The 27766-nt window shown below is 44.0% G+C and overlaps 1 protein-coding gene across 1 annotated transcript; it reads right to left on the bottom strand.

Annotated features, from left to right (window-relative positions):
* Window positions 1-573: 573 nt before the first annotated feature.
* On the bottom strand, window positions 574-27766 carry LOC120055787 (protein wntless homolog). The gene is made up of 12 exons (XM_039003749.1): window positions 27437-27766; window positions 24178-24450; window positions 18638-18762; window positions 18190-18351; window positions 17824-17960; window positions 14502-14670; window positions 7637-7734; window positions 7445-7508; window positions 6011-6154; window positions 3523-3606; window positions 3147-3300; window positions 574-1765 (listed from the first exon to the last, which is right to left on the bottom strand). The coding sequence occupies exons 1-12, from the start codon at window positions 27540-27542 to the stop codon at window positions 1668-1670; spliced, it is 1614 nt and encodes a 537-aa protein (XP_038859677.1). The 5' UTR covers window positions 27543-27766; the 3' UTR covers window positions 574-1667.

Below are 27766 nucleotides of genomic sequence, written 5' to 3'. Positions count from 1 at the left end.
GTCCTTGTGGCCCCTCAGGATGGCATGCTTCTGGCTGAGGCCCCACTGCAGCAGCCTATGGTGATGAGGTGCTGACCACTGGTGGAAACATGCACTCCTTCGGAGTAGCCTTGTAGCAGGGGAGACCAAGGCCGCAGAGAAAGAACTGTCCTCCACCAGCCTCTCCACTGCTACAGGTGGAAGGAAAAATACTGGAGGAACTGTCTGCTTCCAGGGACTGGAGAGCACTGACAGGAGGCAGAGGAATGGAGAAGAAGCCTGTAAGCATTACAAATCGCTCTGTTGTACTTTGACTCCGAATTTCATTTCTCTAATACTGTAGCAACACTTCCTGTCAACACAGAATATTGAAATTACACATTTGTGAATAACGGTTTCCTTTCCCCCCCAGGCTCATTGAGTTGCTAAGGCAGAGGATAAACTACTGCAAGCACAAGAGGAATAATTCCCATTTAGGAATAGAAAAATGTTCAGTAAATTTTGTCATTTCTTTGTGTGTTTGTTTTTCATTTATTAGTAGTCTGATAACATTATCAAGAAAATAAAACAGACAAAGAAAATTCAATACAAAAATGTGAGTGAATATACTTTACTTAGCAAATATTAAAAGACATGGCATAAAGTTCATTAAATTAGCATAAAAAGCACAACTACACTCCCACATGTAATACAATCTTCAAATGTCAAATGTTTTTATTTTGCCAGCAGACAGTAAGTGATACAGCATGTCAATATTTCATACAGTTGAGAATAAGCACTTTATAAAAAATATATATCTAGACGGTAACAATGAACTTGGTGTTTCCCAAAAAGCCCTTGTGGTTTGTACATTTTCCCCACAATCCAAAAATGCAACCCCCCACTTGTAAGAGTGATAGACAAGTGAATCCAGTAGTCTAGAACTTTCCATGGACGTGTACAGGTGAGAGTGAGTGCAGACAGAAGTGACAACAAAGCTTGCCGTTATTACTGACAACAGCGGGGATGTGCTTTCATTTGACAGATCTTCCAAAAGTGGCCATGTTGGACGTTGTGTGTATATGCCTCATCGTACTTGTATATCCTACTGGTTATTTTAATGTAAAACTGCTGAGGTGAACAGTCAAAAACAGCATCCATACAAAATTTGCTCCCTCTAAATAACAAATTGATGTCTTCAGTGAGGCAACCAGTTACACCTCAGAATGCCCTGGAGTTGAATGCAGTTACCACTGGACACTGATTTAAGGTCAGATTTGTACTCCCTCCCCCTAATGGATACATTTAGGATTTGGGGAGGGTAAACTGATCCTAGAACTGTGCCTGAAGGCAACATCTACCTGGAGTGCGATTTCCTCCACAACTCCCTCTTATGACCACCAGATGATGTGCTACATCCTTCTCCCCCGTTTCCATTTCAAAGCAGCTAGTCTACAATCTGGACTTCATCAGAAAGAGTACAGTTGTGCAGCAACATTACAAACACTGATAGTTAACAGACTGTGTCAAATGTCAAAGATGGATATTACAATCCGGCCCCACGTCTGCAATGAAATGAATGGACCGCAGGCCTACAGAAAAGTTGCTTTTGAACTTTTGGGACAGTGGGATTTGGTTAAAGAAAGCACAGTCAGGGTTGAAGGGAGGGACTTTTGTAGAGTAGGTATTAGAAGGTCCAGGGGGGGGGGCTACTCTTGGGCCTCTTTGCCCATCATCTTGTAGATCTCGGTGGGTCCGTCCACGTGGGTGATGGTGGTGGTCAGCTGGATGTCCTCCCCACTGGCTCCTGAACAGAGCACAGTGACCAACAGACAAATCAGTACACAGACAGCAGTACACCTGGGTCATCTGCGTCGGGCTCGTTAGGCACCAAACGGTAGAAAACGGAGCGACACAAGAAAAGCATGTCGTCTTCAGTTGAAAAGTGTGAAGAAAAAATGTCTATCCTGAGAGCCCTAATGGTTCTGAACAAACCTTGTGCTGTTGTGCTTCCCATTTCAGTCACAATGTATAAAACGGACTTGTGTCCCCCGATGCAGGCTTTAACGCCGCAATGCGTTTAAAAAAAAAAAAGACAGCTTTCGTTAAAACCTTTTCCTCGTCAATTTGCTCTTTATGTCAGGCCCTCTGGTTCGCGACAGACGTCATTTATTACTTTGTCTTTTGAAACGGTGACCTGATTAAATGGACAGAGAGGGAGAAAGAGAAGGCGAGAAACCACTCCAGGCTAACGCATTTCAGGGAACCCTTTCCTGAACTCCAACAGGTATTCTCTTATGCCTACTGTGCCAAAGTGATTTAGAGTTGTTAAACGGGAGTGACGAGTGTGTTGCTATTACAGTAGTATTGTCCAATGTCCGCTTTCAACAACCATGAGAATTGGTTAAAAAGAAGGTTGTGCATGCCAACATATTAGGCAATAACTAAAGAGTAGGCAAAGCGATGGTGTCAGAGGAAAGTTCAACATTTTACCATTGCAACATTAGATGTAGTCACATTCGCAGTGGTTGTCTGAAGCGCGCTAGATTTCACAGCTGGCGATGCCTCGTCGAGATTGGTTATTCCCCATCATTTGCAACAATGTCAATGAGCGTCATCACCATCTTTCCTTTGCAGTACCGCACTGTCATGATTACGAGTTGATTTTACTCCTGGCTCAGAGTTTGCCTGGGCAATGTCTTAACGTCCTCCTATAACAAGGGTAGGCAACCCTGTTCCTGGAGTGCCGCAGGATTTTGTTCCAACTAGGCACCACACCTGACCAACTGAGGCAATTGATTAGTTCAGGCCTAAATTCAACACACCTGGTCTTACAGATTGGTTGAATCAAAAACAGGGTTACCTACCCCTGTCCTATAAGCTACTCTGAGCTGGGAGTTTCTTTAGTCTTGAAACCGGTTTTAACAGGATTCCTAGGATATTTTCTGAGATTCTTTGTCCATTAGACGCACCAGATCCCCTTAACCTCAGACAGACTGTAATGTCCACAAGAAACATACATCTGAAAGTAACGGTATTACCTCAAAAAGGAGACACTGTTGCGTGTCAATATTTGCTCACCACAGTGAAGTGTATTGGGACTCTTATGATGCCCTTTAAATAACATTTGATGTCACTTTTGACCTACCGACAGTTGACCATTAGACGCGGGTGTTAGCTGGACTCACCCCTGGACTGCTCATCTCCGTAGCGTTTGTGTGAGGGAGCATACAGGAACATGATGGCGAACACGTAGAGGTTCCACATGCCGTAGATCCCTGTGAAGAAGGCACTGTTCACCTGCACCGTGTAGTCTCCCCAGTGCCAGTGGCCCTCGTTCACCTAGACACACACACAATATGGGTCGTGTTCAGTAGGTACAACGTTTAAGAAAACACCACAAAACTATCTGAACTTGTCCAATAACAGTTGTTTTCGTAACAGTTGTTTTCCGACACAAAACATTTTGCTATGGAGTTCCCTAATTAGCATGACCCTGCTTCAATACCTAACCCTCTCCAGAGGATTCTGGGATACCCCTGGAGGCACACAGACAGAACTCACCTGACTGATGATGAAGAAGATGACAGTCATGGCAGCGCAGGTCAGAGTGACCAACATGAGGAACTTGAACCGGAAGATGAGCCCCTTTGAGAGGAAGATTAGAATTAATACTACTATCCATGAAAAAAAGAAACGGACAACAAATTCATTGAAAATACAAATGTTTAAGTCTGTGGAGGCTGCTGAGGGGAGGACGGCTCATAATTGCTAGAACGGAGCAAATTAAATAGCATCAAACACATATAAACCATGTGTTTGATACCATTCCACTTATGCCGCTCCAGCCATTACCACAAGCCCATCCTCCCCAATTAAGCTGTCACCATACTCCTGTGCCTTCAGGAAGTATTCATATCCTCAACGTATTCCACATCTTCTTGTTACAGTCTGAATTCAAAATGGATTAAATTGTTTCCCCCATCTACACACAATACCCCATAATGACAGTGAAAACATGTTTTTAGAAATGTTAGCAAATGTATTGAAAAGGAGAAATAATATATATATCAAATTTACATAAGCATTCACACCCCTAAGTCAATACTTTGTAGAAGCACCTTTTGCGGTGATTACAGCTTTGAGTCGCCTTGGGTATGTCTATATCAGCTTTGCACATTTTCTCCCATTCTTCCTTGGAGATTTTCTCAAGCTCTGTTAAATTAGATGGGGAGCACGGCCTCCCGGGTGGCGCAGTGGTCTAAGGCACTGCATCGCAGTGCTAGCTGTGCCAAAAGAGACTCTGGGTTCGAGCCCAGGCTCTGTTGCAGCCGGCTGCGACCGGGAGGCCCATGGGGCGGCACACAATTGGCCTAGCGTCATCCGGGTTAGGGAGGGTTTGGCCGACAGGGATATCCTTGTCTCATCGCGCACTAGCAACCCCTTCGGCAGGCCGGGCGCAGTGCACGCTGACCAGGTCGCTAGGTGTACGGTGTTTCCTCCGACACATTGGTGCGGCTGGCTTCCGGTTTGGATGCGCACTGTGTTAAGAAGCAGAGCGGCTTGGTTGAGTTGTGTTGTGTTTCGGAGGACGCACGGAGGACCTTCGCCTCTCCCGAGTACGTAAGGGAGTTGCAGCGCTGAGACAAGACAGTAACTACTAACAATTGGATAGCACGAAATTGGGGAGAAAAAGGGGGTAAAAAAAAAAAACAATTAGATGGGGAGCGGCGGCGAAAAGCAATCAAGTCTTTCCACAGATTTTCAAATGGGATTCAAGTCTGGGCTTTGGCTGCACTTCAAGGACATTCACATTCTTGTTCTGAAGCCATTGCAGTGTTGCTTTGGCTGTACGCTAGGGGTCATTGTCCTGTTCGATCGTCACCCCAGTCTAAGGTTGTTTGTACTCTGAAGCAGTTTCTCATCAAGGATTTACCTGTATTCATTGTTCCCTCTCCCTCCAGTCTCCTCGTCCCTGCCCATTGAAAAGCATACCCATAGCATGACGCTGCCTCCACCATGCTTCACGGTAGGCATGGTGTTAGACGGGTGATGAGCTGTGCCTGCTTTGCAAAGAGTTACATTTTTGTCTAATCAAACCACAGAATCTGTTGCCTTATATTATTTTTTGCCTTAGTCTTTCACGTGCCTTTTTGCCAACTCCAGGCGTGCGGTCATGTGCCTTTTTCTCAGGAATGGCTTCCGTCTGGCCACTCTCCAATAACGCCCAGATTGGTGAAGTGCTGTAGAGACTTGTCCTTCTGGCATGTTCTCCCATCTCAGCCACGGAACTCTGTTGTTCTGTCAGAGTGGTCATTGGGTTCTCAGTCACTTCCTGACCAAGGCCCTTCTTGCCCAGTTGATCAGTTTGGTCGGAAGGCCAGCTCTAGGAAAAGTCCGGGTAGTTCCATACGTTTTATGTTTCCCAATGACGGAGACCACTGTGCTCTTGGAAAAGTTCAACACTGTAGAAATTGTTTCCTACCTTTCTCCAGATATACACTACCGGTCAAAAGTTTTAGAACACCTACTCATTCAAGGGTTTTTCTTTATTTTTTACATTGTAGAATAATAGTCAAGACATCAAAACTATGAAATAACACATATGGAATCATGTAGTAAAAAAGTGTTAAATAAAATATATTTTGATTTGTTTTTGAGATTCTTCAAATAGCCACCCTTTGCCTTGATGACAGCTTTGCACACTCTTGGCATTCAAGTTGTAGGGGATGATCAAAGGAGATTGGATGCACCGGAGCTCAATTTGGAGTGTCATAGCAAAGAGGTGTGAATACTTATGTAAATTAATATTTCTGTATTGCATTTTCAATACATTTTCCAACAAATCTAAAAACATGTTTTCACTTGGGTATTGTCAAGGGTTGCGTCAATCAAATCTGGTATCAGGATAAAATGCATAAAACACAGATCCTCACAGTATCCATACTGAATTCAGGCTGTAACGACAAAATGTGTAATAAGTCAATGGGTATGAATACTTTCTGAAGGCACTGTATGTGCTGTTTACACACACATTTATGTACACACAGACCTCATAGTGCAGGCGTCTGGCCTTGGACATGGCGGGCAGGGAGGACCTCTTCCCACTGATGTTGCGGAACACTTGGAACACCATGAAGCACAGGAAGAGGAAGTAGAGACAGGCACAGATCCCCGCCACGATGATGAACGCCATCTGTAAATCAACCTCAAGTCAAGGAGCTAACGTGCATGGTGCTGCTAATAAAACATTGCGTAAATCGAATGATTTATTAAGCCAACTGAAAGATTACTCTTACCATTAGACAGGACTGACCATAACTGAAGCCCCATATATAGACCCCCAGCTCTAGCCTGACGCATCTTACAGCACAGTAGCAGTAAAAGTACATTTTCCAACAGACTGATAGAAACCCATGGCTGTTTTCAGACATTCCGCTTAATTCTAGGAACACTAAATATAAACCACCATGCTTGATAGAGATGGCCATCGTTTTTATTTTAGTTTGTACATTTACCCATTTTTCTCCCCAATTTCCTGATATCCAATTGGTAGTTAGTCTTGTCCCATCGCTGCAACTCCCCTATGGACTCGTGAGAGGCGAAGGTCGAGAGCCAACGCTCCCCCGAAACATGACCCCGCCAAGCCGCACTGCTTCTTGACAGACTGCTCGCTTAACCAGGAAGCCAGCCGCACGAATGTGTCGGAGGAAACACCGTCCAGCTGGCGACCGAAGTCAGCTTGCAGGCGCCCGGTCCGCCACAAGGAGTCGCAGGGAGCGCAATGGGACAAGGAAACCCCGGCTGGCCAAACCCTCCCCTACCCGGACGATTCTGGGCGTCACCTCATGGGTCTCCCTGTCACAACCAACTTTATACAGGGCTTTTTTTCTCCCACTGGACTGGAGAGCGAGCAAAAAAAAAGAGAGCGAAAGAGAGAGGGGCTGCTAGAGAGGGAGAGAGGTGAAGCAGAGATTAAGCAAAATACTCTTGCCGCTACTAGTTTCTGATGGGGTTTTTTCTGATGAATCTTGCATCACCTAGGCCTGTGGGTTTCCCCTATGCAGCTCTTCTCCTTCTCTCACACACACACACAGTGAGGAGGCTGGGCGAGGGTAAATAAGGAGGAGAGATGGCCCAAGGCAGGAGTAGGCACTGCCAGCACCACTGAATTATTGCTAACTTCAGCACAGAACACAGTGATGAGAGGGAACTGTGACGGTGAAACTAACAGAGGAGGCATGCTCTGATTAATGTTAGTATGTTGATGTCAAATACTGATACACAATCTGGCCCTATGTTGCGAATATAAATATAAAGGATCATATAAATAATTCCAGGATACACTGGAAACTTGTATGGGGATATACAGTACAATTGCATGGACACATTCTTTTTCAGACAAGAGATATTTCATCCCTAATTTAGTCTCCTTTGGGCCATCAACTTTTAAAGGCACGAAGTCATCAATGTAATCAAAGGATACAGCCAACTCAGTCCCCACGTCGGAAGCCCAAATACTGTAGAAAGGATTCTTCAACTGGACTCCCCTGGTGGGGAAAACAAATACGTCAGAAATGGTCCCTGAAAATCTGTGGGGATAACCTTTAAATAGCTCGGAGCTTTGTTTTGACAGTGTGGTGAAGTGTGTGTGTGTGTGTGTGCGGTTCAGCCTCACCTCTCACACATGTCGAAGATGAAGAGGCAGAAGGAGCCGAAGACAATGGGTCCCACCTGCTTCCAGTAGATTGAGAAACGGTTCCTCTCCATCTGGTCCTGGGGGTAGGGGGAATTATAAAAAGTGGGACAGACCAGTAAGACAAGAGAGGGGGATAAAATAATCAAATGCAGTTCAAAATCAAAATGTATCCACCTACCATGGATACATTTACATTTTAGTCAATTAGTCGACGTTATTATCCAGAGCGACTTACAAGAGCAATTAGGGTTAAGTGCCTTGCTCAAGGGCACAGACTTTTCACCTGGGTTCAGCGACCTTTTGGTTACCTGTCCAACGCGCTTATCCTCTAGGGTACCTGCTTCCCAAATTAAAATGGATACTAAAAGTCTAACCAAGTCAATGGATACTAAAAGTCTTACCAAGTCAATGGATACTAAGTCTTACCAAGTCAATGGATACTAAGTCTTACCAAGTCAATGGATACTCAGGGTAGTTTTAAAATCATTCAAATTCGGTCCAGACTCCCCCAAACCCAACTCATCAGAATGCCCCACCCAATGACCGAACTGGATCAGTCCGACGTGGTCCTGATGTCATGCAAAAAAGGAGCAAGGTCTAGAGGACAGGCCTGTACAACATGTATATGAGCTTTGATCGGCCTGAAACGTCAAACATAATGTTACCTGAACCCAATGAACCCTACAAAAATCCAAGCGTCCAAGCCAGAAAAAGCCAAAATGATTGTGCCGTTAACCAATACATACACCACATGACCAAAAGTATGTGGACGCCTGCTCGTCGAACATCTCATTCCAAAATCATGGGCATTAATATGGAGTTGGTCCCCTCTTTGCTGCTATAACAGCATCCACTCTTCTGGGAAGGCTTTCCACTAGATGTGGCTGAATGGAAGCAAGTTCTCACAAGACCATTAGTGAGGTCGGCATTGATGTTGGGCGATTAGGCCTGGCTCGCAGTCGGCGTTTCAATTCATCCCAAAGGTATTCGATGGGGTTGAAGTCAGGGCTTGTTGGCATTCGTTCCTTGTCAATTATTGGCTCATTGGTGAAATTAGCATTCAGACAATATCTTTAATTAAATCAAAAACCTTTATTAATGCAATTGCAGACAGAAGTTGACAACAGGAACATAGCACGTATGTTTCCGAGTAAGTTCTGCTCCCCACCTAAGGGCACAGCTGATTTTATACATGTGATCACTCCCTAGTGGTATGATCAGCTACGTCAATGTATGTGTGTATCAATAAGCTGAGGTTACCTTATAAGGCAACCTAGTCCAGTAGCTTCTCTGAATTTATTAGAATTGACCACTGTTTCACAAGATCAAAATATCGAAACCTGACAGTGGTTACTTCTCTTTATCTCATTTCAGTCTGAATCACACCCAGCCTGCAAGCACACTCTCGCAACAGCCAGGGCTAAACCACAAAGAATAATATAGATGGCTTGTGCAACGTATAGTGGCAGAGTTTTTAGACACATAGCAACAGTATCTTATTATAAGGCCTGCAGCAAAACATATGAATCTTAAGGTCCCCTTACACAATAATGGGGAGGGTCTTTGGGACTCACCCCCTACAGGCTCTGTGCAGGCCAGCCAAGTTCTTCCACACCGATCTTGACAAACCATTTCTTTATGGACCACTCTTTGTGCACGAGGGCATTGTCATGCTGAAACAGGAAAGGGCCTTACCCAAACTGTTGCCAAAAAGTTGGAAGCACAGAATCGTCTAGAATGTAAATTGTATACTGTAGAGTTAATATTTCCCTTCACTGGAACTAAGGGGCCCGAACCATGAAAAACAGCCCCAGAAATGTATTCCTCCCCCAAACACTACAGATAGAGTTCTCCTGGCATCCACCAAACCCAGATTCATCTGTCAAACTGCCAGATGGTGAAGTGTGATTCATCACTATAGAAAACGCCTTTCCATTGCTCCAGAGTCCAATGATTGCAAGCTTTACACCACTCCAGCCAACACTTGGCATTGTGCATGGTGATCTTAAGCTTTTGTGCGGCTGCTCGGGCCAAGGAACAGTTCTTGTGTTGACGTTGCTTCCAGAGGCAGTTTGGAACTCGGTAGTGAGTGTTGCAACCGAGGACAGACAATTCTTACACGCTACCCACTTCAGCACTCGGCGGTCCCAATCTGTGAGCTTGTGGGGCCTACCATTTCGCAGCTGAGCCACTGTTGCTCCTCGACGTTTCCACTTCACAATAACAACACTTACAGTTGACCAGGGCAGCTCTAGCAGGGCAGAAATTTTACGAATAGATTTTTGGAAGGTGGCATCCTATGATGGTGCCACGTTGAAAGTCACTGAGCTCTTCAGTAAGGCCATTCTACTGCTCATGTTGGTCTTTGGAGATTGTGTGCTCGATGTTATACACCTGTCAGCAACGGGTGAGTTTGAAATAGCCGAATCCACTAATTTGAATGGGTCGCCACATACTTTTGTATATATAGTGTATGATAGGCTACATTACACAAGACATAAAATCTTAAAACCCCATAGACGTATGCTGTCTTGGGAACATCTAGTTATGTTATTCTTTGAGTGTGGACTGCATTTTATGTACTGGAATTACACACCTCTTTCAAATAATGAAGCTGGGAAAAAGCATGCAATGCTGATGGTTCATTGATTTGTGCAGGACATGCAGCCTACAAAGTTAAAATGATAGGTTAGTCAATTTGAATGAATTTGTTTATAAATCACAGGGCCTATTTAAAAATGTTATAATCAGTAGGCTGACACGTGCAGTAGGAAAGCATTAAGACCCCTTCAGTTTGTCCAGATTTTGTTACGTTACAGCCATCTACACATAACCTTTTTTTACTTCGTCAATATGGGTATGTTAGCACATTTATTCAAAATAAAAAACAGAAACACCTTACGTATTAAGACCCTTTGCAATGAGACTCGAAATTGAGCTCAGGTGCATCCTGTTTCCATGGATCATCCTTGAGATGTTTCTACAACTTTATTGGAGTCCACCCGTGGTAAATGCAATTGATTGGACATGATTTGAAAAAGGCACACACTTGTCTATACAAGGTCCCACAGTTGACAGTGCATGCCAGAGCAAAAACCAAGCCATGAGGTCGAAGGAATTGTCCAGAGAACTCAGAGACAGGATTGTGTCGAGGCACAGATCTGGTGAAGGGTACCAAAAAATTACTGACGCATTGAAGGCCCTCAAGAACACAGGGGCCTCCATCATTCTTTAAAATGGAAGAAGTTTGGAACCACCAAGACTCTTCCTAGAGCTGGCCAACCGGCCAAACTGAGCAATCGGGGGAGGGGGGGGGGCTTGGACAGGGAGGTGACAAAGAACCCGATGGTCACTCTGACAGAGCTCCAGAGTTCCTTTGTGGAGATGGGAGAACCTTCCAGAAGGACAACCATCTTTGGAGCACTCCAACAATCAGGCCTTTATGGTGGAGTGGCCAGACAGAAGCCACTCCTCAGTAAAAGGGACATGACAGCCTGCTTGGAGTTTGCCAAAAGGCATCTAAAGACTCTCAGACCATGAGAAACCAGATTATCTGGTCTGATGAAACGAAGATTGAACTCTTTGGCCTGAATGCCAAGCGTCACGTCTGGAGGAAACCTGGCACCATCCCTACAGTGAAGCATGGCAGCATCATGCTGTGGGGATGTCTTTCAGCGGCAGGGATTGGGAAACTAGTCAGGATCAAGGGCAAGATGAACGGTGCAAAGTACAGAGAGCTCCTTGATGAAAACCTGCTCCAGAGCGCTCAGTACCTCAGACTGGGGTCAAGGTTCACCTTCCAACAGGACAACCACCCTAAGCACACAGCCAAGACAACACAGGAGTGGCTTCGGGACAAGTCTCTGAATATCCTTGAGTGGCCCAGCCAGAGCGCGGACTTGAACATCTCTGGAGAGACCTGAAAATAGCCGTGCAGCAATGCTCCCCATCCAACCTTACAGAGCTTGAGAGGATCTGCAGAGAAGAATGGGAGAAACTCCCCAAATATAGGTGTACCAAGCTTGTAGTGTCATACCAAAGAAGACTCAAGGCTGTAATCACTGCCAATGGTGCTGAGTAGTTTACAAACACTTATGTTGGAGTCATTAAAACTAAATTTTTCAACCACTCCAAAAAATTATTGTAAACAAACTATAGTTTTGACTAGTGTGTTAGGAATTCTACTTTGTACATGACAAGTAATTTCTCCAACAATTGTTTACAGACAGATAATTTCACTATCACAATTCCAGTGGGTCAGAAGTTTACATACACTAAGTTGACTGTGCCTTTAAACAGCTTGGAAAATTCCAGAAAATTATGTAATGGCTTTAGAAGCTTCTGATAGGCTAATTGACATAATTTGTGTCAATTGGAGGTGTACCTGTGGATATATTTCAAGGCCAACCTTCAAATTCAGTGCCTCTTTGCTTGACATCATGGGTAAATCAAAAGAAATCAGCCAAGACCTCAGAAAAAAAAATGTAGAACTCCACAAGTCTGGTTCATCCTTGGGAGCAATTTCCAAAATGCCTGAAGGTCCCACGTTCATCTGTACAAACAATAGTACGCAAGTATAAACACCATTGGACCACGCAACCGTCATACCACTCAGGAAAGAGGGGTTAGGAATTCTGTCTCCTAGAGATGAACATACTTTGGTGCGAAAAGTGCAAATCAATCCCAGAACAACAGCAAAGGACCTTGTGAAGATGCTGGAGGAAACCGGTACAAAAGTATCTATATCCACAGTAAAACGAGTCCTATATCGACATAATCTGAAAGGCTGCTCAGCAAGGAAGAAGCCACTGCTCAAACCCACCATAAAAAAAGCCAGACTACGGTTTGCAACTGCACATGGGGACAAAGATTGTACTTTTTGGGGAAATGTTCTCTGGTCTGATGAAACAAAAATAGAACTGTTTGGCCATAATGACCATCGTTATGTTTGGAGGAAAAAGGGGGAGGCTTGCAAGCAGAAGAACATCATGTTGTGGGGGTGCTTTGCTGCAGGAGGGACGGGTGCACTTCACAAATAGATGGCTTCATGAGGAAGGAAAATGATGTGGATATATTGAAGCAACATCTCAAGACATCAGTCAGGAAGTTAAAGCTTGGTCGCAAATGGGTCTTCCAAATGGACAATGACCCCAAGCATACTTCCAAAGTTGTGGCAAAATGGCATAAGGACAACAAAGTCAAGGTAATGGAGTGGCCATTACAAAGCCCTGACCTCAATCCTATAGAAAATTTGTGGGCATAACTGAAAAAGTGTGTGCGAGCAAGGAGGCCTACAAACCTGATTCAGTTACATCAGCTCTGTCAGGAGGAAAGGCCAAAATTCACCCAACTTATTGTGGGAAGCTTGTAGAAGCCTACCCAAAATGTTTGACCCAAGTTAAACAATTTAAAGGCAATGCTACCAAACACTAATTGAGTGTATGTAAACTTCTGACCCACTGGGATTGTGATGAAATAAATAAAAGCAGAAATAAATCTCTATTATACTGACATTATTATCATATTCTTAAAATAAAGTGGTGATCCCAACTGTCTTAGGTTAGGAATTTTTACTAGGATTAAATGTCAGGAATTGTGAAAAACTGAGTTTAAATGCATTTGGCTAAAGTGTATGTTAACTTCCGACTTCAACTGTACGTAAACATGATGTTTTTTATTTTTAATACATTTGCAAAGATTTCTAAAAACTTGTTTTCATTGTCATTATGGGGTATTGTGTATAGATTGAGGGGGAAAAAATAAATTTTAGAATAAGGCTGTAACATAACAAAATGTGGAAAAAGTCAAGCGGTCTGAATACTTTCCCGAATGCACTGTACCTTTCAGAATGTTTCCCCACGTTGCGTGTCGTTCTTCTCTTCATTATTGTAGTGACATGCTTGAATAATATGGGACTAGAATAGGATCCAGCGGCTTTTGCGTCCTCACAAAGATGGAATAGTTACGGTCTAAATAAATAACTGCTATATCCATTCAGACCATCACATACTCTCTCCCTCTCTCCTTTCAACATTTATTTTGGCAGCTGTCTTTTACATTCAGCAAACAAGAGCAAGCTTTTTTATTTTATTTTACAAGGTAAGTTGACTGAGAACCTAATACAGTATGTCGTCAAGCTTACATCTCTCTTCGAATAAAATTATCCGACTTAAGTTCCAAAAACAAAGAACAATTGTATTATTGTTTGCAAGTGAGTACAGAACTCTAGTCTAAGCTGAAAACTGCGGCGAATAAGTATTTGAAATAAAACGCTCAAAAGCTCTACGTTTTGAATATACGTTTCATTCCGAATTAACTGCATCTAGCCTAGGCCAAGTTAGGGAACCACTTGGAGAAGTCTACTCTTGACAGTTTACAAGGTACAGAATTGCAATTTGAATGGACTGATTTAAAGCAATGATATTACTATAGGCTATGCTGCAGCAAATTTACCTGTCACAAGAAAAGACAAAAAGTTACAAACTGATGAGATACATCCATTGTGAACTGCGCTCCATATCAAGATGCGCTGTGTCCCCCCACGTGGGACCAATGACATGCTTTGGGAACACCCCCCGCTCTGTAGTGATTGGCTCCTGATTTGCTAGTGTCAAACCGACGACACCCATCAGATTTTCCGGGAGAATGTCAGCCAACTCCCTCCAACACACTCCCGTCATGCTCCAAATTTGTATTCACGGTACTTAACTCTTCCGAGTTGGCTAAATCTATATTCTCCTTAAGTCACACTCAGCCAATGGATAATAAGCCATATTAACTCAAATGGATAGATACTAAGACGTCAGAAGAATACTTGGGAGAGGTGAAAAGACCGGCGACAAACCATGAGATGTTCTCCACAGAAGATGATCCAGAAGGAGAGCAGCATGGCGTAGAAGATGCCCTGCCGGATGTCCCCGAACAGCAGCATCCAGGTCCAGTTGAACCCCACAGAGAACCACTCCACCGGGATGTTGATGAACGTCATGCACAAGCCCAGGGCAAAGATCACCCTGGAGGACACAGCAGCATCATCATCAGCAGCGGTACCACCGCCATTAACAGGTCAAATCAACACAAAATAAAATACCAGTCATCACCATAACGCACTGTATTAATATAATGATCATAATCAACATCATTATTATGTCCGTTAGTTTTATATAATGGTCAGAATTGTAAAAAAAAAAAAAATTGAACAACCTCCTTTGTCATTCAAATCAAAATGTTATTTGTCACATGCTTACAGTGAAATGCTTACTTACAGGCCCTTTCCAACAACGCAGAGAAAGAAAAGAGAGAGACGATAGAAAAGTAATAATAAATACACAATGAGTAACGATAACTTGGCTGTATACACGGGGTAGCAGAACCAAGTCCAGGTAATGGAGGTAGATCTGTACATAACTAGGAATAAAGTGACTATGCAACAGGATAGAGAAACGGTACCAAGCAGCGTATGTGATGAGTGAAAAAAGTTTGTGCAAAAAGGATCAACGCAGATAGTGAAATTGTGAACCAAATAGCTACCCGGACTAACTATTTATCTGTCTTATGGCTTGGGGGTAGAAGCTTTTCAGGGAACTGTTAGTTCCAGACTTGGTGCATCAGTACCGCTTGCCGTGTGGTAGCAGAGAGAACAGTCTATGACGGGTGGCTGGAGTCTGAACATTTTTGGGGCCTTCCCCTTACACCACCTGGTATAGAGGTCCTGGATGGCAGGGAGCTCGAACCCAGTGATGTACTGGGCCGTACACACTACCCTCTGTGTAGCGCTTTGCGGTAAGACAGTTTCCATACCAAGTGGTGATGCAGCAAGATGCTCTCAGTGGTGCAGCTGTAGAACTTTGAGGATCTGAGGGCCCATGCCAAATCGCCACCACAGCCCCGTCGATGTGAATGGAAGTTGGCCTAGCCCTCCTTTTCCTGTAGTCCACGATCAGCTCGTTTGTTTTGCTGACGTTGGAGGGAGAGGCTGCCGTCCTGGTACCACATTCCCAGTTCTCTCACCTCCTCCCTATAGGCGGAGTCTCATCGTCGTCGGTGATCAGGCCTACCACCTTCCCGTCGTCAGCAAACTTAATGATGGTGTTGGGAGTTGTGCGTGGCCATTCATTCGGTAATAGACGACTTCCGCTGAGAAGGCTTTGGCTCCATCAGAAATACTTGGGACACAGAACCCCAGTTTGTAGCAGGAGAACTTATACCTGGACGTTTCTCCGTAGACCCCTCAGGGAGCCGTGGGGTTGGACCTCCGGGAGACTCCATACTCCCATCTCTCCAGTCACTGGACCACGCTGCCATGATAAATCACACTGGCTAAAATAAATCAATCAAACCAACCTATTACAGACACAGAACAAGGCTTCTCTGTTCAACCGCTGCAAGTCCCCGCATGCCGGGACGAGATGAAAGGATAATCGCATAGAGGGGAGAAAAGGAGGGAGGGGTGCAGATAAGGGAAGGGGGGGTGTATTACAGGGAGGGAGGGAGGGGGTGGAACAGGCTGAGAGTGGGGGAAATGGTGGTATGGGGGTGTGTGGACAGGGGGGTTACAATTGAACATTAATCACATTCCAGAAGAGTCGGCAGCGAGATACGTTCCATTGGGCTAGTATGAATGGAATGTCCTGCGCTCTGCGAATATACAGATGGGAGAGATAGAGGTGTGTGTGTGTGTGTGTGTGTGTGTGTGTGTGTGTGTGTGTGTGTGTGTGTGTGTGTGTGTGTGTGTGTGTGTGTGTGTGTGTGTGTGTTTGTTTGTATAAAGAGCACTTAAACTAAACAAGCTGCAGAGCTAGCTCCATAACTTGTAAGAGAGACATAAGCAGCAAGAGGCCTCAACCTACAACCTGGGGAAATAAAAGCATTAGCTACAGTATAAAGGAATAGCTTTGGTGGAAACAGACTTGGCATAAACTGCGTGTACAAAACATTAGGAATGCCTGCTCTTTCCATGACAGACTGACCAGGTGAAAGCTATACAAGGACTGTATATGTGTGCCATTCAGAAGGTGAATGGGCAAGACGAAAGATTTAAGTGCCTTTGAACGGGGTATGGTAGTATGTGCCAGGCGCACCGGTTTGACTGTCACGAAGCGCACCGCTGCTGGGTTTTTCATGCTCAACAGTTTCCTGTGTGTATCAAGAATAAACTCAATATTAGGAAGGTGTTCCTAATGTTTTGTACTCTGTGTAGACTCACTTATTATTTCAGTGTGGACTACTGCCATTGATAAATGTGTTTTTCCAGGAAACCTTGCGAAGTAGTCCACCAGAAATTAATAAGGCTAATTACTGATAAATGACCTTAAGGTACCACAAATAGAGTTCGAGTGCCATTTCCTGAGAGCTGCGCGGTCATTTGGGAACGAGGGCTCTGAGTCGTAGAGACGACGGAGAGAGGGAGGAGTGGTTGGGGTAGAAGTGTTAGCTGAGTGCTAGAAGATTGTGTAGCGCGTTTCGCGCTTGGACGAACGTTCCTGTGGTGTTGAACGCAGCGACGTACTGATATACTCTCCCAGCGACGCAGGGGACAAACCAAACTGAACACTTAGCTCTCGGCACAGGGTATCATTCTACATTACATTGGTACATCATTTCAATCTGGCGTTAGTTATCGTTTTGAATTAAGTTGTCACCACTACAGGTCTTAAAAAATCTACACCTGGTTCTCATTTTTATTTAACAGGGGAGCTGCCCAACTGCTGCTCTAGGATCAGTTTTGTCTTTATAGATCATTATGAATAAGATTACATGACGCACAAGTGGGACCTGATCCTAGATCAGCACTCCTACCCTGAGACGCTTTATGAATACGGGCCCAGGACAGTGCACTGATAACATCTGACCTAGATGCACAGTTCATCCATAGTTAATCTAACGACACGTCTCCTCCTGTACTTGCTAACGTTGCCATAGGCCCAAGGCCTAACTGGTATCCACTGGGGGTTACTGAGTTTTACACACGAGTAAGGCCTTCAGCCAGGGTATGAAGCTCGGACAAGGACATCCATGCATTTTGGATTAGAGATCAATTCTCAATGCACACCTACACGGTGCACCAGCTCACGACGCAACCAACGCCAATGGATGACTGAACGCCGTAATACACAACAAAGAACCATCCCGTTCACAGTCCAATAAACAATATGGCGGCCTTTTACTTTTCCAACAGCACAGGGGGTCGTGTCATGAGGGTGATGCGTCTCCAGTACCACACCAAGATGATGAGGATGCTGGGCGTGAGGAAGGTCTTCATGGCAAACCACACCTTGGTGAAACCGCCGTTCTGATGGATACCCTGATAGGATAGGAAATGAAAAACGTCAGCCAGTCTTTCACACAGTTCACCTCAACATCTCGTTTGGCCATTTTGGCAATCAGTTAGGACGTGAAAAACGTTTTTAAAAAGTATCTCCACACGTTTCAAGACAAAAGTAAAGGACATTCAATGATCGCAGATATTTCATGAATAGATTTGACTTCATTGAGTCTCTCTTCCAACACCCACTCTCACACACACTACTAACCACCAGACGGATGTCCTTGATCTCTCCAATGCCCACGTTGATCTTATTGCGTTCGCTGACGGGCAGGCGGATGTTGAGCAGGTAGTACTTGTGGGCCACGTTGCCCAGTTCCATGAAGGGCAGCAGGTCACACTCGTAGTAGCGACCTTCGTTCTCATACGTCTACAGGGCACAGCGAGAGATGACTTACACACGTCTGATGGGACACCAACTATACGGAATTTCTTTAAAACACAACATTCAATTTAAATCAGCTGAAACCACAGAACTTTGGGAGACTGATTTAAAACCTGAATGATCACGTGTGGACTAACCAACCAATACTATAATAAAAAACAGAGCAATCAAGTGATTAAAACCAGTAGCACAGAAAACCCTTTAGGACTGGAAGTGTTTAACCCCAGAGGGAAGGGAATGGTTGGAACACTCCACAAAGTCCTGTGTTTACCTTGGTGGTGGTGAAGTTGCAGCTAAGCTTCCTTTGCTCTATGGAGTGGGCCATCTCTGTCCATTCACCGAGCATGTCATCCCTGTAGGCCACACCTACGTCAATGGTGGCCACTGCTCCATCCTCTGTAGGAGGAAGATGTCAATACATCACATTTTAGGGGGATCCTAAAAGTTCCACAAAAAAAAAAAAGGTTCTCATGTTTACCGACTACCAAACTTTATATAGATGCCACATAACAGTTGGGGAGACTTCATTATAATGGCATATATATCCTGTTTATGCTCTACGCGTGTCTTAACAAGCAGATCAGCATTGAAGGGGGAATTTGCAATGAAATCAAATTCTCCGCCTGCAATTCCCTATTGCGTAACTCATGTTATAATTATGACAACAATACTTTGGTGTAAACCAGCGGTGACTGGGGTGAAATAAGTCTTGGATGACAGACAGTCAAGGCCTTTCGGGAAAAGACCAGAGGGAGCAACATCTAGAGCTATGAAAAGAATGCATTTACCGCTGTAAATCCACAATCGGGACTGCTACACATACGATCTGTGCTGAGCAACACTGGGTCATTTTCATGCCATCAAATTAGCAGACACTTCATTTGCTTTCACTTAGCAAGAAATGCTATACATTTCCTAGACAATGCATCCACTATAGACGACGAGTGCAACTTTAAAAACTATTCCAAAGGCTATAAAATGTGGTACTGGGCTTATTAAAAAGTTTGTCAGTTAGATTTCAGTTAATATCTTGAAAATGTGTCCTAAAAAGGTGACTCATCTGGAGTTTGAGACTGTGTTTGAGATATGATAACGTTGGAAAAACATTCAAGGGGTGATCTATCCCTTTAACTTTCAAAGTACGCAGGAAAGAATGCATGTCATGAAAAATACTATCAAGACAGAACAGATTAGAGGTCGACCGATTAATCGGAATGGCCGATTAATTAGGGCCGATTTCAAGTTTTCATAACAATCGGTATTTTTGGACACCGATTTTTTGGGTTATTTTTTTACACCTGTATTTAACTAGGCAAGTCAGTTAAGACATTCTTATTTTCAATGAAGGCCTAGGAACAGTGGGTTAACTGCCTTGTTCATGGGGCAGAACGACAGATTTTTACCTTGTCAGCTCGGGGATTCGTTTTTGCAACCTTCCAGTTACTAGTCCAACGCTCTAACCACCTGCCTTACATTGCACTCCAAGACAAGCCTGCGTGGCAGGCTGACTACCTGTTACGTGAGGGCAGCAAGAAGTCATGGTAAGTTGCTAGCTAGCATTAAACTTATCTTATAAAAGACAATCAATCTTAACATAATCACTAGTTAACTACACATGGTTGATGATATTACTAGTTTATCTAGCGTGTCCTGCGTTGCATATAATCGATGCGGTGCCTGTTAATTTCTCATTGAATCACAGCCTACTTCGACATACGGGTGATGATTTAACAAGCGCATTTGCGAAAAAAAAGCACTGTCGTTGCGCCAATGTACCTAACCATAAACATCAATGCCTTTCTTTAAAATCAATACACAAGTATATATTTTTAAACCTGCATATTTAGTTAATATTGCCTGCTAACATGAATTTCTTATAACTAGGGAAATTGTCACTTCTCTTGCGTTCCGTGCAAGCAGTCAGGGTATATGCAGCAGTTTGGGCCGCCTGGCTCATTGCGAACTGTGTGAAGTCCATTTATTCCTAACAAAGGCCGTAATTAATTTGCCAGAATTGCACATAATTATGACATAACATTGAAGGTTGTGCAATGTAACAGCAATATTTAGACTTAGGGATGCCATCCGCTAGATAAAATACGGAACGGTTCCGTATTTCACTGAAAGAATAAACGTTTTGTTTTCGAAATGATAGTTTACGGATTCAACCATTTTAATGACCAAAGGCTCGTATTTTTGTGTGTTATTATGTTATAATTAAGTCTATGATTTGATAGAGCAGTCTAACTGAGCGATGGCAGGCACCAGCAGGCTCGTAAGTATTCATTCAAACAGCACTTCCGTGCGTATGCCAGCAGCTCTTCGCAATGCTTCAAGCATTGCGCTGTTTATGACTTCAAGCCTATCAACTCCCGAGATTAAGCTGGTGTAACCAATGTGAAATGGCTAGCTAGTTAGCGGGGTGCGCGCTAATAGCGTTTCAAACTTCACTCGCTCTGAGACTTGGAGTAGTTGTTCCCCTTGCTCTGCATGGGTAACGCTGCTTCGAGGGTGGCTGTTGTCAATGTGTTCCTGGTTCGAGCCCAGGTAGGAGCGAGGAGAGGGACGGAAGCTATACTGTTACACTGGCAATACTAAAGTGCCTATAAGACCATCCAATAGTCAAAGGTATATGAAATACAAATGGTATAGAGAGAAATAGTCCTATAATTCCTATAATAACTACAACATAAAACTTATATTGAATATTGAAGACTCATGTTAAAAGGAACCACCAGCTTTCATATGTTCTCATGTTCTGAGCAAGGAACTTAAACGTTAGCTTTTTTACATGGCACATATTGCACTTTTACTTTCTTCTCCAACACTTTGTTTTTGCATTATTTAAACCAAATTGAACATGTTTCATTATTTATTTGAGGCTAAATTGATTTTATTTATGTATTATATTAAGTTAAAATAAGTCTTCATTCAGTATTGTTGTAATTGTCATTATTACAAATAAATAAATAAAAATCGGCCTCATTAATCGGTATCGGCCTTTTTTGGTCCTCCAATAATCGGTATCGGCGTTGAAAAAGCATAATCGGTCGACCTCTGGAACAGATGCACCAAAATCTCACATCGGCGTGCCATGTTGATCCCAAAATAGTCGAAGGATGATTAATGATCCGAAACATTTCCCTGTTGAGGGGCTTAAAGATAGTTTACGTACATGTACGTAAGGCCTTGAATTCCGTCTCCTATACAGTTGGTAATGATACAATATTACTGACTTGAAGGTGCAAAACGTTGAGCTGAACCTGGTTTTAAGTGCCTAGAGAAACAAAATGGCTGTCAGAATGCCAACACAGGCTTTAGATCTGTGCTTCACCCTTTCAAAGAGACTTGTGTGGTTATGAAACAAGCTGGAGAGCCCTGAAAGAAACCCGGTGCCCTGACCAGGAGGGGGAAGAGAGGAAAAGGAGGGAGGGGGAGTTATTGGCAGTCCTCTCTCCTCTACTGTCTCCATATACCCCTCTCAAGTGAACACCGCCAAATATCCTGAATGTCAGCTTACCGCACACAAACATTCCACCCCAGTGCAGTGCCCATCGCCACTAAGCCTTCTCAACAGCTGTGTTATTGCTGGACCCCTGCCAGGGGTGGCTGTTGCCTGGGTGGAGTGGGGTGGGTGAGAAAAAAAAGGGGACAATTAATCTCAGGGATCAACCTTCAGCATGGTAAATGTCTAAAGAAAGTGGTTCTGGTTGAGTTAGACAGACCGACGCCATTTTGTCACATGGAGGATTCTGGTTTTCATTGCTTACCTCTCAGACAGAGAGATTTGGATGCCGTGAGAAAGTGAATCACGAAGAGCTCAATGTCAATAGTTTGCTGGAACTTCTCTTCTTTGAACAAACGGCAACTCCACTCCTTGTTAATGTTACAGAGGTAGTTTGCAGAGCGAGCCACAAATGAAGAACATTCCCGCCTGAGACCATCTGACCTCTGTTGAGACCAAAATGAGACCTAAGAGCTCAGCAAGTTAATGTGGTCTTGAGTGGCAAGGACAACCTGGATTGGATTTGCGACCGGTTACAGTACAGCTACATGTTTCAGCACTGAAGCTGAATGCGTCGTTTTATATGCAGCCGCATGCTATTTCTGTGCATGATGACTCTTTAAAAAAAAGCCCAGGCAATCTGTCCTTTTCTCCTCCGCGGCTCGGTCATAGACAGCTGTTGACATCAGGGTGATCTTCAGGGCCCCACACAGTAAAACCTCTGGCAGGTGATCAGAGGCAGTCTGCCTGGCCCCGGCGGATTAGAGAGGGGTGGACAACAGTCGCATATCTGGGTGGGTGGAATTCTTGGACGGGGTAGTGAATCGATGACTAGTCTGGCAGCACAAGCTGTAAACAAGCCCACGTCCTGCTTGGGACAGGAGGTTTTTTGTTTTTAATGACTCGACATTTTGAGGAGTAACGTTACATACTGAAACACGGCTATAGTTCAAATTGGAGTGTACAGTTTAACCTAGAGTCAAACAAGATCAAACTTTACTTTTAGCTTTTCTATTGTGGTAAAAATACAGTGCTTCACTGCTCTAAACTATACTTTGCAACGTATCTTCGGTGAGAGGAGGATGTTACAGAGTGCCTCGTGCCCTACTGTAGATGTCGTGCACCCTGCGCTAGGTTAGCTAGAAATCTGTAACACAACAGAAGAAGTTGGTCCCCATCTCTGCCCCCATCGGTTTCCCGAAGGGCGAGGACTCCTGCAGCTTGAAGGAGCCCGCGTTCTGATCACTTTACCAGGCCGGCACGCCAATCCCCCTTCATTGGTCCTCCGTTATCCCTCTAATCCCTTCTTTCACAGCCCCAGACCTGGCGTAGCGCCCTGTCAGTGGCCTCTCCTTAACAACCACGCACACAGAGATATGGGGGGGGGGGGGGGGGGGGGGGGGGAGATTTAGCTTTTATCAGATCAGGTGACAGTTAATTGAGTGAACACCGGCTGCCGAAAATGACTGAATATTTCAAGGGCTTTTATTTTCTCATTTTACACTGACCTCAAGGATACACTACCCTGCAATGGAAAGTGAGAAACTCATCCCCAACACTCCAAGTGATGTACCACATACCATGTTACAATTCATCTTGGGGATAAGCAAGGAGAAGGGGTGAAAAATGTGCCCAGCAGAGTGTTATTCCACTCCATATTAGGAAATTTCAAAGCTATCAGTGTCCAATTTGAGACAGCCCACCACAGTTCGAGCCGCCCCTAGCTACCTGTTCTATAGAGACTATAAGCCTCTGACATGGAGCCCTGAGGCTTGTATCACTATGGAGAACCAGCAGCACATCCATCATTGTTAGGCCTTTCTCTCAGTGCGAGAGAAATGCAATCTACTGAGAGGAGAGAAAAGGCACATTCCTCTGGGTGCTCATGCATTCGCCACAATAAACAGGACAAAAGCAGGCAATACCCTGAGGTGACAGAGGGACACTAATATTAACAGCATCTACGTACACACACACATCTGAATACTTTATAAATTGGATCCACAAGGAGCGTAAGGGCAAAGCACCCAAATATTTGGGCGGTAATACAGATGCTTGTACGAGTGAATTGTCATGAGTCACTGACACAACAAAGACAGACAATTAACATCCTAAAAAAAAAAACACAATTGGCAGAAACACACAAAACACAGACAACACATTGCCCCCCCCCCCCGAGACACAACATAACACAAAAAAAAGATCCAAAGATCACAGATAAGAATGTCTTGACACTAAAATAACACGCAATCAAAAAATGAAAGACAATCAACACCAATCACATCGAGTCTGCAGTTTCCCCTTACCTATCTGGTTGTACATTTTGAAGGCGATGTCAAACTGCAAGATGACCAGCATGAACTGGAACCAGGGGCTCATCTCCTTGTTGGGCAGGGGGATGTGGACGGCAAACACGATGTCGTTGGCCTCGATCTTCTTGGACATAGCCTCATCAAAGTCCTGGATCTTGTCGCACTGGTTAGGGCCCCAGGGCATGAGCCACCTGCTACTCTGGTGACGTTTGACCGCGTCCACACATTTGGTAGCCAGGTAGTGGACTGCCGTGGTGGGGCTGGGAGCTACAGGGAGAGGGGAGTTGCTAAGTTACTGGCCGATCACTATGGTAGTTGACCTAGATCCATAAGATGTCTTAGTCATCTGTCCTGAGGATGAGACCTTTTGTGGAGAAATAAAAATAGTAATTATCATCTAATACTATGTTTGATGGTATAAGCTATAGAATAATGGAATAAGCGTTTTGGGGGAATTTTTCGTTGCTGACCACAAACAATTTTGTTGCGGTTCTCATTTCAATGCTTGGCTCCCGAGTGGCGCAGCAGTCTAAGGCGCTGCATCTCAGTGCTAGAGGCGTCACTACAGACCCTGGTTCAATTCCAGGCTGTATCACAACCGGCCGTGATTGGCAGTCCCATAGGGCAGCGCACAATTGGCCCAGCGGGTATGGCCGTCATTGTAAATAAGAATTTGTTCTTAACTGACTTACCTAGTTAAATAAAGGTTTAAAAAATATATATATATATGCTGTATGTGTATTGTGTAACTTTTTATTATTGTGCTGAAATATAAAGCCCATGTGCAATCATCTGGATTTTTTTTTAAAAGCCCATTATATTCTTCAATTACAGAATACACTACAAATAATTAATTCACAGTTAGGCTAATGGTGAAGTTTTAAACATGAATACATTTCCAAACTCATAATCAAAGCGTTGTTCCGGAGTTTAACTTGTGTCAGACGGCTACCAAGCTCAACAAAGTACGCACACGCGAAGAAGTTGAGTTTAAGATCAAACCGAGCCAAATCCTGGTTAAACAAAGTGACAACTCATTCAAACCATGTTGACAGAACGCCCTGTAGTAAGGCCCAATCCCTTTAAAAGGTGGCTCCCGGGAAAGCCCCCAGCACTTAAGTCATAATACTGTATCCTTATAGAGATTCATGAGCCAGATGAGGCCACTCTCTCATAGGACTTCACTAGTCGTTGGGAAAGGTACTAAACATTAGCATTAGAAAGCTGAGGATATGGTCGAGGTAAAAACGTGAATGGTGCTGTGTAGATAGAGCCAGGAGGCTTGAGGCAGGAAAGACGGAATAGGTTTGAGGACTAGAAAAGGGTATTGACAGGGTAAGAAAAGGTGTCGGAGGGGTTATGTGACTAGGCAGTAGTTAAGACTCTCTCTTGGTCACTAAGGGGACCGTAGGTCCATAAAAAGGACCAGGATGTATTGATAATAGGCATCAACAAGAGCCAGACCATGCCCTCAGGGCCAGAGACAGACATCAGCCATGAACAAAATAACTTCTAAACTCTATATATACATCAGTGCCACTACAATTCACTTTAAAACCTGCTCAAAGGGAAGGAATATGAGACAATGCACCGCTTGACAGGAGTTACTTCAGTTCTAAAATCTCATACACTTGATAACTTAACCTGCTAAAACAAGGAAACGCCATGGTCTGTGATGATGGCCCCTACGTAACACTTTGGAAAGTCCATCTTTAGTTGCTCTACAGACTGAGTGACATTTCAACTAACCATCTACCAACCCCAACCCTTATTCTAAACCTAATGCTAACCCTAAGCGTAACCTTAGCAACCAACTTTGCTTATCAACAGATAGTTTGACCATGTGGAGCATCAACAGGTGGACTATCCAGATAAAGTGTGACCGGTCTCGATTACGAGCCGACGTTGAGCCCATTTACTCTCAATAGTGTAAAAGACAAAAACATAACAGCTCATAAAACAACCCTTGAGGCTAGGCCTTTGGCACCCCCCTCATAGAAGTAATCCAAGGCCATCTTGAGAAGAGTATCAACTATCTCTCTCTGTGCGAGTGTGTCTCCTTAGCTAGGTGCGCCAATGTCGCCTCACAATGGACTTGGGCCTACTCAGGAACAAGCACAGACACACCAAATTGAATTAAACCAGCTCTACGGAACCCCTCAGAGTTAAATTATCCTGGCAACCTGAGAATCTGGGAGCACACCGCTCCTCCAGTCTCCACCCCAGTGTGTCCGCAATAATGGCCGCCTCTCAGCCCAGTGACCTCACGCTGTGTTGGAGTTGTCCAATAACAGGGGGAGACGAACGCCTTTCTACTCAATTACCCTGGCTGGCCCCGGCCACCGAGCAGATACAAAAGGCATCCGGCTTCATTAAAACTATCTTGGGCAGGAGTAGCCCAAACAAGCTCATTTATCAGCAGCCACCCAGCTCTGGAGAGGAGCGGAGACAGACTGACTGACTGACTGTGTTTTGCCAAAAGTAACCAGAGATTGGGATCTGTAACAAAAGGCCTCATAGGACTCAAATATTCAGGCATAGAGTTTGTGGCAGTTTTTATGAGTATGTATGTGCGTGAGTGTGTGTGTCAGTGGGGAGTCATGCAAATGGAACCAGCAGAAGTCAAAATATGCAATGCTGAGGGGGCTTTGTGATTTAGGGAGAGAGAGAGATGCAAGGGGGAAATAAAGAGATGGTGCCTGCCTGGGGCTACAGAGCAGACATACATAATGAGAGGAAGGTGGAGAGAAGTGGGGCAGACAACGTTCTGTGCTGGAGTGAAGTTATACACACCAATTCCTATGGTGTTTTACAGTAAAATATGTCATTCTTCAAGAGAAAACAAAACCATGCAAATTCAAAGTGGATTCACTCAATACTTTACAATAAAAGGTATTATTAAATATAGGAAAGGTGCTTTGTATTAGTAAAGGCAAATACAGAGGGAAATATTTTGAGTTGGAGGCAGACGAATACCAACTAGTACGTTCTTTTTCTTGCAACTTCTCATACAATGTATCAACTTTTGTAACTTCGTTAAAGGCTACATTGTTAATAGTTACATAGACTAAACTTTTACATGACAAATCACAACAGTGATATTGACTAAATAATTCAATTGTTTTCATTATTTGATAGGCCTACATAGAATATTCAATATACTCGACAAATAGTGGATATTCAACCGCAGATGTCGAATAACAAAGCCAAAGGTTGCAACAAAAGAGAATACAATTGGAAAAACCATGCTTACCAATCAAGCCACCGACCATAAAAGAAAACGCTTGGAACAAAAGCAGAATCACTCCCACGATCACCAACTTTTTGGTGCTCATGTTTTCAATAATTGCCCCAGCCATCTTAAAAAGTTGTTGAAAACTACGCCGAGTGAGGAAAAATAAGGTGAGTCGGGACGAAAGTCACCGCATCTAGTTAGTACTCCAGATGCCGAGATTGAGGAAGGCTGGCACCGCACTGCCTCGCTTGAAAATCAACTTCGAAGGAGGACTGTAGGAAGAAAAAAGGAGAATCACATGACGGAATAGCACGCCTGCCTATCCCTTCCGAACACTGCAGAAAGATC

This window comes from Salvelinus namaycush, chromosome 11, assembly GCF_016432855.1.
Source record: "Salvelinus namaycush isolate Seneca chromosome 11, SaNama_1.0, whole genome shotgun sequence".
Classification (NCBI taxonomy): domain Eukaryota; kingdom Metazoa; phylum Chordata; class Actinopteri; order Salmoniformes; family Salmonidae; genus Salvelinus; species Salvelinus namaycush.
Note: the sequence above shows the minus strand (reverse complement) of the source record. Positions and strands in the feature narration are given on the sequence as shown.